Genomic DNA, 14,238 nt, shown 5'->3' with positions numbered 1-14,238 from the left:
GGTTCTTCAGGAGCCGCCATTGTTCTGTTGCTAAAGTGAATTGTGCCTGGACTGTTTTTATTATTTTAGTCTGTTAATAGTGCATATAAATTCACTTGGACATAGAAAGACTGGTAAATAATTAAGTGAATTTTGGTGTTAACGAACTTTGTGCCAAGAAGAACGAAAAGTGCAGGAATTAGGTGATGTCAGCAGGCGTGTCAGATCAGGTAAAAGAAGGAATTTCTAGCTGGGGCGTAGTTACGGTGGACGAATAAGTAAAGAAATAAATTGTGATCCCAGTAAAGTTCTCAGTTAATCATATCACTAATATTTTCCTTTCTTTCTTTTTCATGTGCTGTCTGTTGTGATTGAACAGCGGATGAAAGGACAAGGGAATCAAGGTAGGAAATTAAAAGAGAAATGTCCACGGTGTCATGAACTGGATGTGAATTGATTTCAATCGTATTGTAAATATCTGTTACGAAATTAGCGAAGTATCATATGGGATTATGTTGTTATTCAATTTTTATTTTATAAACAACACCCTTATCACTATTTCTAGATAATTGTCTAACATTGTGCTAGGAGTAAGTGACGTGTAGAATTTCGATATTGGAAATTGTTTTGGGGACACTTCCAATAATGCTTTATCATACATTTTTATCACGAAGAAAACTTCAAAACTAACTCATTTAACTTGAAGTACGGCCCTAAATATTGTACAGAGTTCATGTAAGATAAAGTAGTAATATATAGAAATGCGAAATACGGTACATTAGAGCAGGAAATACTGATAATTTCAAAATTTTAAAATTTTGGAAGTCAAGCCAGGTATATTAGAAAAATGCACAATTTTTGTGTATGTGTATTGCAATAACAGTGATTGTAGTAATTCTGTTATCCCAAATTCTAAGTCAGCTGTTCTGAGGCTTGTATTGCGACCTTTTATCATCACTGCAAGTGTATTTTGTACAGTTTTAGAATTTTTATGTAAATCTCATATAGTTGAAGAAAGTAAATGAAAATAGTGGGATTCGATTAAATAAATTAGGGTTAGTTAAATTCGGATCTGAATTAGCTTATATTTACATGCACAGTTACGTTATATGTGTTGTACTCGAGCGCTGTCTGGAGTCGTATTTTTTTTTTTTTTTTTTCGATAGATGGATATTACTTTAGATTATTATAGAAATTACTTTAGTAAAAGCTGCAAAGTTCTGTACATGATCTTTTGAGTGGCAATCGTTACTTACGTGGCAATCGAGCCAGAATAATAGGAATTATTGTGTGTACAAGGGCTAATGGGGGACCATTTTTACTTCGAAGTATTTGTTCCATTATTTATTAATACTTTTTTTTTTTTAAACTAGGAATATTTCGGCATTCTCAGTACATTATCAAGGTGTTGATCGTCGGACCATTGTTAAAATCATATATGTGCGTAGATATTTTCATTTTTTTTTTGTTTTTGCCCCATTGTGGGTGCAAGGGTAGGTTTCATACTTCTGGGCGGTTCAGTCGAGCGGACGGTTGTACGAAATAAAAAAAATTATAGGTAAAATACGATGGAAATATTTTTTGGGAAGGAATGATAATGTGAATAGATATAATTACTCTCAGTGAACAGCATGTTGAAGTGAATTTTGAGTGATTGTGAAAGTATTGTAAGTGTGCTCTTCCACTGGCCTCGTTTGTGCGTATACCCCCTTCGCTGCTGCGCCTTAACCCTACCGACGCACCCGCTCGCTAAATTTCGGGCCCTCTGTACTGACTCAGTTGGATACTATTCGTGCTTTTTAGTGGCCACCTAGCACAAGTTCGTTCGTGATTTGTGCACTAGTTTTTGCCATCTGTCCACACAATATTTGTACTGAGCCCTTGTGAAGTCAATGTGCTACGAGTAATAGAGCCCCCCATTTGGTGCATGCACTACTAAAAGAAATACAAAACTTGAGCCTGATCTGAAAATGTAAGAAATGTGTCATAATTTGGTAAAACTGGGTGGTCGAGTAATGTCCTCTGGAGTTATTCTCCGGCAATTAACCCTCTTTTTTTTATTTCGTTTTTGAAGGTGATTAGGCGGAGATTGAATATTTAATTACACATGGGAATATTAAAATATCCATTAATATAGTATAGCAGCAACTCTGCACTTGTGTACTAAATTTCAGTAGTGTTTTATAATCTTATTTTTTTTTTCAGTAACTTTTTAATGAATTGTTGAATATAGGTTCAGTTTTCTGAGACTGAAGTATAATGTGACCTAGTTTAATATTAAGTTAAGGCTACCGTGGTAGATTAGCGGAATTTAAGAAATGAAAATATATGTGACTGGGACGGGAATCGAGTCCCTGTTGGCCGTAGTTCTGATGCGCAAACCACTACGTGAACCACTCCATGTTCTAAATTTGTCTGTTGGTGTTCGGCCACTTCAATTCAAGTGGGTTGTTCCTCAGTTTACTACTATTATGCAAGTACAACTCCGTGATTACATGGCCATCTATATTTATTGTGGTTGAGGAACTGGCTTCTTGACAGTAAAGGATTTAAGAGGACCTGCTATCGTATCAGTTGACTTGTGTAATGGAGCCTTATTTTCGTAAATTCTGTATTAAAGATTTTACGTATTGCGATGATGATTTTATTTTTTGTCCAATATTTAACTCACGTTCAAGTGGCATTCTAATTTGCGGATCCTTGGATTTACAGAAATGTCTTATTTTATTTCAGTAGAGGAATGTATATAAATTATCAAAGCATAATGCGGTTCTTATGTGACATTTTAAATATGTTTGAAAAGGACAATCCTTAGTGTATACTTTTAAGCAACCGTGTAATAGTCCGTGAGAAAACTAAGATGAAATGAATTCTTAATGTCTGTGTACTGTAAAGTTCTAGTACATGTAAGGAATGTAAGAACATGAAAAACACTGTGTGCACTGCGTTTGGGTACATGTATGCCCACAATCACTGACGCGCGTGCCTCCTACGGACCCACCAACCGCCAAGTAGCTTTTCCTTGTCCTGGATTGTTAGATACGCTTTTTGCTTCTATTGGACACCTAACACAAGTTGGTTTGTATTATTTTGCATTGTAGTTTTTATGGTATATGTCCAGATGCTGTATTTATGCCCGTAATAGTTAAGCGTCGTAAAGTGATTCTGCATCCAGGAATGCAACTCCTCCCGCAAGAAATAATTCATTAGGTACATTTACTGATTAAAGAAATACATAAATCATGAATTACGTATGAATGCATAAAATAGAGCACTCACGTTTGTTGCCTCGAACTTCGGTGAAGGACGAAATTTCCTGAGATCAAATCATTGAACCTCCTCCTGCGTTGCATCCGTGTTTTATTTCTTACTTGCGTGTTTGGTATAACTAATTCCTAATTCAGGGGGTACGGTGCCTTAGTGGTAGAGTGCTAACATCTGGTGCATAGGGTCCATGGGTCGACCCCCTGCCAATTAAGTTTGTGGTGGATAACATCGTGCTCTTGGGTTTTCTAGGGGTACTTTCGTTTCCTCCCACTTTCATTTCGCTAATTCTTCCACCAAAATTCACTTGCTTTAATCATCGTCTCCCCTAGCCTAACAGGCATAATCGTGGGGATGTTGAAGATTTTTTCACTAATTTCTAATTCTCAATCTGTCTCTAATCCACTCCCTTAATTCTTCAGTTACTCATATTTAATTTTTGTTTAGTTTTAGAGAAAATCAACTAGTTACCTTGTAGTTACTAAACTACTCATGGTTGCGTAGTTCAAAACAAAATCTTACTTTGCACACCCACCTGCCGCTTATTTTCGGGACGTCATTGTGTGCAGTATTTCAGCTCTCTGGAACCATTATGAAGCGGACTTGTGACACAAGCCAGGATCTATTTTGATTGCATTAGTATCTCACTCCACGATTTGTAAGTAGAAAAGTCCGTACCATTTATTCTGCGGTACACGTCTATCAATTCTGTTCTGAGTTTTAATGCAAACAAAGATGTAGACTTAAGTGTTGAATAGAATTGATAACAGAGTGCCACGGAATACTCGGTGGCAATTTTTCTATCTACAAGTTACCTATGGAATCCGGAATCCATCTGGATTATATACTTATGTAATCCAGATAGATTCCGGCTTGCATCATACCTGCGCTTGATAGTGGTTCCAGAGAGAACTGAAATGTCGTAGAGAGCGATGTCCTGAACAGAAGCGGCAATGGGATTTGCAAGATAAGAATTTGAGTTTTGGCCACGCTACACTTTTGTCTGCTGCCTAACTGACTTCTTAGATATGGTATAGTGTAGGGGCTATAGCCTGCCTTCGTGCAAAACACTCATGGACAAAAGACAAACCATCTCTCGCCAGGTGAACTTTGCGGTGAACGTACATAGTGTGCGTAAGTTTTCTCGAGGTTCTCCTACTTCGTTTCTCCTTTTCTCATTGAACGTACTGAAAAATATTTGATCATATCTTGACAAGTAGAAGGGTCGTTTTAATACGTTTAAAAACGATTGGCCAGCGTAGTGGTTAATGCATCGGCACAATAAATCGGAAACCCAAGTTAGATCTCTGCCCGAGTCGGTTTTTGCTCTTACAGGAGAAGGATATATAAGTTATTCGTTGTTTCATCTTTTGTCTCGCTATGTGTGTGTAGTGGAGGACAAACGTCGTGCGCATGTATTTTCTTTGGGTTCTCTCCCTTCCACCATCATCACTGTCTCCCTTAGCCATGAAGCATAATCATGGCCGACTTACTCCAAAAGATTATAAAGATTAATTGAAGTATGTGAAAGTAATCTTTGACTATATATACGGAAGTAATTTGTGTAATAAACTTCTATTTCTTGCCAACTTTGTTGTATTTGGTTCGTTCCATAGCGTCGATGTGAGAACTGCTTCTACTGAGTATGTAAATCTGAACTAAGTACTTGCGGTCATATTGTAATCGTCTGTTGTTCGTTCATATTATGTAGCTAAATAGTTTTAAATATATCTTTTGGAAGGGGAATTTCATATTTAGAATTGTGTCGTATATTCACTGATATGTTCCCTTGTTTCACCGATCTGTAATTTTCATGATTTCTGGGGCCGCGATAGCTCAGTGGTAGAGGGTTGACCTCTGGTGAATGGATTACGTGGTTCGATCCCAGCTCTTGCCAGATGAGTATTGTGATGTACAAACACCGTGTAGGTGGGATTTCTCGGGATTCTCCCGTTTCCTCGTACTTTATTCATTCCAGCATTTCATTCATTTCTCATTACCGTCTCCTTTAAGTCTCGGTGTATAACGGTGGGATATTAAACTAAATATTTCATTTATTTTTTTTCAAATTTGCGTTTTTTAAGTAAATACCTTTATGAGAGACAAAAAATAACAATGATAATCTTTTCTTTCCAAACAGTACGTTTCCATTTTGGGAAATATTTTTCTGGGTATTATTGATCGTATTTTTTCCCATGTACACCGCTCACTACTTTCCTATCACTAATCTTTACCTTTATTGTTTTGTAAATAAATAAACGAACATCTTCCACTTGGCAACGTTTTTTTCTTAGTGTCATTGTGTGTGCGAATCAAAGAAGTGGAAAACGTAATATCTAACATTATCAAAAGCTCCCTATGAACAATCACTCGCAAACAATGTCAGCAGTATTTTCCCACCATCTTCTGTGCTTAAATTAAAAAATAAAAAGCATTGTTCAAAGAAGTACATTTTTGGCATTTTTTTCCTTTAGAAAAATAGATACGATTGTTATTACTTGTTGAATTTAGGGCCTAGGGTCGAGGCTATATAATGTGTGAACCTACGGTTTAAGGTGAATACGGAATCACCGTATTGTGCTCAGATTTTAATACTCTTGCATTGGGAATCGAACCCGGGACCACATACACCAATAATAATTGTGAGTTGATAGAATTTTTTTCCCCTATGGTTTTCTTGCTTTATAACTTTTTCTCATTTCCAATATTTGTACTTGAAATTAATAAACGTCGACAGATTATTCATCTGTGTACAGGCACACTGAATCCCTCCTCACCTTGTTCTTAAGTTGACAGTTGTGGTGAACAATGGCTACTGCTGCTAGAATATAATAGTAAAAGGTGTAGGACCAAGATTCTGTATATTTAATACTTTATGAATAGCAATATAAGTGAAGACAATACATTGACAACTTCTCGCTAAGTTTGTTTGATTGTCACACATTAGTTTTGTATTCATAGGGTTCCTACTCAACTACATTCGCTATAACATAAATATGTACATTATAACAAGAGCAGACCATTTCTTACAATTTTGTAATATTCCACACCTATTTACATTACGATCGTTACAAGTTCAACTAAACCTTCGATTTTAACTGTTATCACAATTTGTCAACTAAGTCAAACCGATAGTGTGTGTGCCGAATTCCTAGCACATTTTACAACTACAAATAACCAGCAGCCACTTAGTCCTGAATGGCGTATATGTAACTTACCATCACTTGAGAACTATAACAACTGTAAATCAACTTCAGCGTTATTCATCTTCATGTTCCACATAACATCCAAATAATTGATATCAACTAATTATTTCGAATAACTCCTGGGTTATCCTTTCTCATAGGTCAAGATTTATTGAACCATGTGAACACTATATAAGTGTTTCACTTGCTTCATTGAATGTTTCACAATCTGTAGCTACCGTTGTGACTAGGACAGATGGTATGTCCTATGAACTTTTTTTTTGCATAGGATCACTCATACTATAATTTCCCAAAGTATTACTACTACTTCCCAGGAAACGCTGTATATTGATATGGGAGAAGAACAAATCATTCCTTCTTTATCGACCAAAACGATGGGGATGATTGCGAAATCTAAAGAAAATATATGTCATATTGCATTAAAGAAAATTGAAACAATGTTCTATGGTGATCTATTTAAAATTGGAAGAAGGTAAATTCAACTCATTCTTGATAGAGTTTAATCCCTAAGAGGGAGGTAATTGGGAAACAAAAAAAAAAAAAAAAAAAAAAATCATCAAATAAGTTTTATGGAAGTTGTCGGGAATTTTTTCAGTCATCTTATTTAGATAAGAAAGCATTTAAGTTCAGGGAAATTTACCCACTTGACCTGTTTCAACCGTAAGCAATAGACGTGACTGTAAAGTCCTAAAGAATATGCAGTATATGCATCAAAATCGGGAATTATACTGGAAAATTGTTTTGGTACAATATTCATTATGTATATGGCCAAACTTGCGTCATCGGATGATTTTAACCTTGACAAATTTCAACTCCAAAGACAGGCTTATTTTACTAAAGTTATCGTGGAACAAACAAACAGATAGTCACACAAATACCAGTGGGTCAAAAGGAACCGGTTGGATGTAATAAAGTACACTACATACAGAGATTTATTTATTTCTGTGTGTCTGCTTTTTAATGTTTCTGACCCATTTGTTTTAAGTATATAACAGATTGACTATATTTAGAGAAACCATTCTAAAATCGAGTCGGGATACGATGGCTTAGTGGTAGATGGCTCACCCGTAGTGCGAGAAGCCCCTCGTTCGATACAAGCCACTAGAATTTGTGGTGGACAACATCGTGTCCGTGGGTTTTCTCGAAATTCTCCCGTTTCCTCCCTCATTCTTCCACCAATTCCTTTGAAAGTTATTCATTAATTATCTGTCTGCTTAAGGCTAAAAGAGCATAATTGTGGGACGGTAAACTAAAAAGAAAATATTCCTTTCACTCTCATATACTAAAATTCCACTTGTCAAGAATATGGTTACTTGTACTACAATTGCCAGATTATATCGGTGAAGTAAGGATTGACATCCAAAGATATATATGTGTGTGTGCCTCGTATCTTAAGCAAATTCGCAGTGAAAATCCTCCTCTTTAACTTTATTCTATCTTGTTAGTTTCCTGTTTCCCATAGACCATTTTGCACTACATTGGAAAGGAACTTACTGTTGTTCTACTGGCTTAGGGGCAGCTGGACCATGCATCTTCATTAAAAAAGTTAGAATTTTTATTTAAAGTATAGCATTGCTCTTTGCTACTCAAAATCGTACAAACGTTATACAAACAAAAAATTTCCATAGTAAAATGAGATTCACTTCTGATATTATAGTTTATTACGAAGTGAGCTATTTTTGCGGTTAAAGGCAGTATATTGGAGCAGAAATACTCATTCTGATACGTCATCTTGTTTTGCATTGAAATTACCAAAGAAATGTTGTTTTCGGTTTACAACGTTTAAAAGGTGGGGAAAAAAAAAAATAAGATAAAATAAAAAGAGACTGAATCCGCGTAGCATTTGGCGACAATGAGGTAAGTCAATAGTTCTCAGCCATTTTGAAGTATTTAATAATTAGAATCAATTTTGAGACAAGATTGTATCAACCAATGCCTTTAGCAGGAGCAACAATGCTCAATCCTCAGGGATGGGAAATGAACCGGTTCTTGTGAAAATGCTCCGGACAGGTTCCTATCTTTAGCATGGGTTCTTGGTGACTAAACCAGTTCAAAAGCGGGTTTGACCCGGTTCTTTTTCCATCCCTGTCAGTACTACTTCATTAATATTAATAATAATATCAAACAAATGTGTTGCGATGTCGTGATCGTTCAGTAGAAGGTGTCGTGAACCCCCTCACCCCCGCCCCTCAAAAAAAGGAAACCTCTGTAGCAGGAGATCAAAATTTGTCGCTTAAATATGCATAATAAATCCTAATTTCTCGCTTCTTGTCAGCAGGACGGATAAAAGTATATGAATACATTGAAAAGCCCCTTGACAACTGTTGAATGACAAAGTTATTACTTATTTTAAAATATATTTCACTCTCATTACTTTCTCTCTATTTTACGTTTCATTATTGTATTTTTTGTATTTGTTACTTCATGCTCACGTAAAACTTTATAATGATGATACTTCACTGCTGAAATTATTATATAAAAACTAAGAAATTGCTATTTAAATTCGTTAGCAGTTTGTACTGTAGATCGTTTAGCTATGAAAAAAAAGCAAGATTTAAAAATTTGCTGCATGTAAGAGTAAGTACATGAACTATTTCCTGAGCAATTTATTTGGTAGGAAGAAAAAGCAAATGAAAACCGAACAAAACAAGGGGAAGTTACGTGAATCGGAGTTATTATGAGAATAATTCGAATCCAGTCTCTCTTGTGTATAATTGTGATTCCGAGTATTGTAAGAAAGAATATTGTGTGGCGATTTTTTGTAACTCCTAATAAGCTCAGAGATAACATGCTTTCGATAGGATTCCACTGTGGTGAACAATATTATGTCCGTGCGTTTGTTGTTGTTGGGGGATCCAGCGTGTTCATTCTCCCAACTGTTTCTTTATCGCTAAATTTTGTATATCCTGTAGTCGGCTTTAAACTCTGTTTCAGTTTGTTTTGCAGCAGTGAACTTACAGAGATTAGTTAACTCGTATAATTGGTTGAGGGTTTTTGTTTGTTTGCTTATTGAAATTAATCGTCCCGCATAAGCGTGGAGGGTATGTCAGACGTGGACCTACAATTTAAGGTCGTATTCGAAGCATAGTTAAGCGTTGAATGCTGTTCTATTGCAATCGAACCCGGGACCCCGTGAACCAAAGACGCGTGCATTAGTCACTAGACGAATAGGGAGGAAAGTTGGTTGATTAGTTGTTGCAGGTAGAGATATGCAAATTCATGAATGTTTATTACTGCGGTGAGTCACCTTGTTTGTGAGCATTCATATACTTGGACTTTGAGCTTTATTTTTGTCGTAGTGATTACGTAAGGTTCCTGTTCACCAAGTTTCCGTTACGTGAGTTATGACTAATCTAATAACAATTGCTGTATTGAATAGAGGACGATTTGTATTATTAACAGAAGCAGCAAGTAAGTTACAATTAGATTGAATATTTTCTATATGAGATAATTTGTTACCGCTGCTATAAATGTTTAGATTTAAAACATTTTACTACACACAAGCACACTATGTTTACTTTGTATCCAATCTACAACTTTGATAGAGCCCAGATCTTGCTCGTAGAGTTCGTTGTTCAGTCGTATTTATTTGTAGCCTTTTGTAGGAGTTGGTTAGGTTCGTAGTTTTGTTTTGTTTCGTGAAAGTTTCCTTGCTAACTTTTTACTTTACTTTTTGTATATTTGCCCTGTAGACACACACACACACACATACACATACACACAAAAGAAGACTGATAAGAAGTATGAATGTGATAAGGAATGATACTAAAAGTGGGAGGAAACAAGTATATATCTTAACTTTATTGTTAAAGGACTCAGTATGTTCAGCGTCACAGAAGCAGAATTCCTCCATTGGATTATACTCTGTGCTAAGCAATCAAATCAAGATGATTAGCCCCTCTTTCTTTTAACCATCCGATATTATGGACTATCTAAAAGTCTTTTCCTCTTGAGGCTCTCCAACCAATACGTTTATCATTTGGTTCTAATGTAAAAGACATACACATTGTACAAAAATTAGCATGACAAATCGAAAGTGGGGAGCTTCTACATTACTATATGTGGATGGCATTACATGCCTTTGCGTCCATATGCAAGGTGCCTGGAAAGTGTGTGCACACTGAAAATAACACCATTTTGAAATGTTTCGCATAAATGATGTTAACAACGGACCTATTTGAACGCACATACATGTCGGCTTACACTTCTGCATATTAGTTTACAGGTCATATTACTTACATACATGCATGTATTCTTAGTGAACAGTAGATTTATAGACATGAGGATTTCCTAACAATCCCTACTTTCAATTGGACCAAAATCCCTTGAACCTTCGAACACAATATTCTCTGAAAGAACTAAATTAGAGGAAGCATTAACCTTGTACTTACTTGAATGTATTAAATTCATATGATAGCGTAATATATATATATATATATATATATATATATATATATATATATATATATATAATGTATATATATTTAATTTTTGTGGTTAGCGGCAGAAATTTCTGAAATAAACATCATTTCACATCCAGTTCTGACACTAATGTGTTTTGTTACAATTTAGTATTTAGTGCTCAAGTAAATTTCAGAAATAAGTTTTTTAAGTATTTGCTTAAATATAATTTTATAAAGCTTATCGGATAAGATAGACTTCATCAGTCGTAAAAGTATGCGCCACATGAACTTAAAATATTCTTGGTCACCCCATTATGCTAGCGGTAGTTTTGAAGTACTAAAAGTATAAAATAAAAAACTTACCTTTTACCACTCTCCTCTTTCTACTCTGAGTTTAATTTGTCTCAATATTTCGGCTACAGCACTACCGGAATGTTGAAAAAAAATTAAACTGAAGATAGAGACAGGACAGAGGTACAAGGTAACTTCTTAATTTTAGTAATATGTACTCTATAGCATCCATTAGTAAGTATACCAAAAATATAATTTTGAAGATCGATATCATTATTTCTGTGGATGGTGGTGTCTTTAATGTGTTCCATCAACCTCTTGTTGAATATACTGGTCGTAACAAGTTTTGAGAATCCTCTAAAATAACATTTAATTGAAACTAAATTCGCACTACAGAATGTATTCGTAGACGTCATGCTTTAGTACAGCGTTCCCAATCTTTATCAACTTGCGGCACACTACGGGTGTAACTTGAATTCTCGCGGCACACTCATAGATATTATTATTATTTGCAAATATAAAATACCATGGTATTTTTTTTTTCTGTGATTACTGATCATAATCTCAGAGATGAAAGCTCCATCACTGGTTTTCCCCTATGCTACTTCATTATGCTTATTTTTTATTCTAATTTTAAAATAGAAAACAGTTGCAATGAAATATAGGATTCAGATTTTTTTAAATACGCTTTCTTTTTCGAAAACTGTATCCAACCTTTCACTAAGAACGAAGATCACTAAATAACGAACGAACAAACAAATGCCTTGTAGTTTTAATTTTGCTGTTGTAACCAAAACCGGTGCATATTATTGCAATCACACAGCTTGCGATGCGTCGAAGTCAAAACACAGCTGTTGAACAAAGTGTTGTTCTGTCATTCACGTGCGAATGAGTGTTCTACGAACGTTCACTTGACGCGTACCGTACAAGTGCTTCCATTTCTCGGTGTTAATAGGACTCAATTGAAATGTAACATAGCAGCTAACCGTGGAAATGTGAACTAGCCGAAATAGTGTCTGGTACACAGTAATAGATGTAGAATAATATATTACAATTACAGTAATTTTTCCATGGTAGAAATTCATAGTAATGTAAAATACAAAAATATACTTTTTTCCTATGTCTTGCAATTTGGTTGCTATAGAATTAATAATTTTGTTTCGATTTCCTCGCGGCACATCGGTTGGGAAACGCTGCTTTAGTAAGTTGAAGATCGTCGGCACGAGTGTAGTTATGTCGATCACACCCTACCTTTACAACACTAATACGAATGTCATTTGTGCAATTAAGTGACTTCCAGCGTAGTCGCATAGTGAAACTGTCAGAAGCTAGGTTGTTCTGCCGCAGAATTCCGCTCACGTGAATCATAACATGATGTCTCGGAGGTTTACTCGATGGAGGCAAATGATTCCTCCTACACATGAGCAGAACTGTAAGTAGATGGTGAGTCAGAGCTACCGTGATTCGCATTGAGATTAATGACCCTAAGCCCCGATTGCAATATGGTCACCTCTGGTAAGCACATAAGCAATAAGCATTTGTCCCTCCTCCTGCAGGTCTCATTGGTAAATTTCATTAATTATTCATCTCCTTTAGCCTAAACGGCATAATCATGGACCGTTAAATTAAATATTTATTTATTTTTTCAAGAAGCATGTTGAAATTATTCAACGCCTAAAACTTGTTAACCATACCACTTATAGAAATGCATTTCACAGTATCTCTACTTGAAATCATTTAGGTTTCTTTGAGTTAAATATCTACTCTCTGCCATCAGTGTACAACAACTATGATTAAATTATAAGCATCTAACTTACATTTCGTAACTAACCACGTACTCGAAATGACAAGTATAAAAGAACGCTAAAATAACATTGTCCTTTATTGACCATGCGGTAAAGACAGACTTTTTCCCTAAACACTTATCCACCAACATTACTATAAGTAATTAAGCATTTATCCGCCTAAGAAGGCAGTTAGCTGTTGGAAGCAAGTCTGTGTGTACCTCTTTAACGATTATCCTTGAGACCTGCTTGTTCCTTAAGAATATGTTGAGTGCTATCAGGAGAGATTGCAGTGGCGAGGCGAATGAAGAAGGTGGTAGTCGTTTCTGTTTCGAACTCAATGGCGGGCAGACGTGTAGGCGAGCGGAAAAATCTATATATTCGCGCTTTTCATACAAGATGCACACCTGGCATTCGGGTATATGATTTACAAAGATACACTTTTCTTTCGCCTGAGATCTTCATTTAACGGAGTGCGATTAGTGCATTATACTTCGTTATATTGTTGATTCTGTCCTGTCAACTGATGTAGACACTTTGCGTGAGCCTATCTTCCGACAAGATAACTTCCGGCGTACTCTTATACCGGTACATTCATTCATCTCTAGTCTGATCTAAATCCTATCAAGCCTATTTGGAACGGCGCCTGACTGTCAGTGTAGCTCCGCCAACGATCGTAGCCCAGCTACACTAAGAAACGAGCGTGAGATACCATACCCCGGATACATACATTTAGCATTTCTACGACATTTCTATTTCTACATTTAGCATCTGCTCAAACAGTTGCCCTTGTGGGACTCCGCATGTATACACGTATTGCTGGGTGAGTGTTGTGTGCTTTTTAAGCAGCATATGTAATATATTCAGAATATACTACGGCTATAATGTTCGGATAACTTCTATGTCAGTACCAGAGCCATAATTTCCTGGGGGTATTCTTAAATGCAGTTTTACCAGTGTATGTTATAGGACTAAACGAAAGAGAAAGTATTATGATATAATTTAGTGGATAAATTTATGCATTTAATGTCTTTGCTATAGCTTTGGCTTTTTTTTTTCTTTTAGTGAACTGGTTTAATAAAAATCGTTAAATTATCTATTGTATATAGTCGTTATATTTATTTTCGTTATTAATTCTTGTGACTAATGAATATATGTATTTTTTGAAACCTTTCATAGTGTCCAATGGCCCGAAGGACCACGTAAATGAGCCTGAGGATTTTGATTCATGGAGGACACAGCATCATCAGGTTGGTGTGCATATTGTAATGTCTGCGTAGTAAGTTAGGGAAATGTATCAAGCGTAGTATT

General features: G+C 35.8%; 1 protein-coding gene across 1 annotated transcript in view; it reads left to right on the top strand.

Annotated features, from left to right (window-relative positions):
- Positions 1-9: 9 nt before the first annotated feature.
- Ythdf (YTH domain-containing family protein) overlaps positions 10-14,238 on the top strand; it is a 71,717-nt gene continuing 57,488 nt past the window's right edge. The window contains exons 1-3 of the mRNA XM_081769778.1: positions 10-209; positions 359-383; positions 14,107-14,177. Coding sequence (XP_081625904.1) covers positions 186-209; positions 359-383; positions 14,107-14,177 — 120 coding nt within the window. The 5' untranslated portion in view covers positions 10-185. The remainder of the gene's footprint in view (positions 210-358; positions 384-14,106; positions 14,178-14,238) is intronic.

This window comes from Thermobia domestica, chromosome 8 (genome assembly GCF_964235325.1).
Source record: "Thermobia domestica chromosome 8, izTheDome1.hap1.1, whole genome shotgun sequence".
Classification (NCBI taxonomy): domain Eukaryota; kingdom Metazoa; phylum Arthropoda; class Insecta; order Zygentoma; family Lepismatidae; genus Thermobia; species Thermobia domestica.
This window is presented reverse-complemented; position numbering and strand designations above follow the sequence as displayed.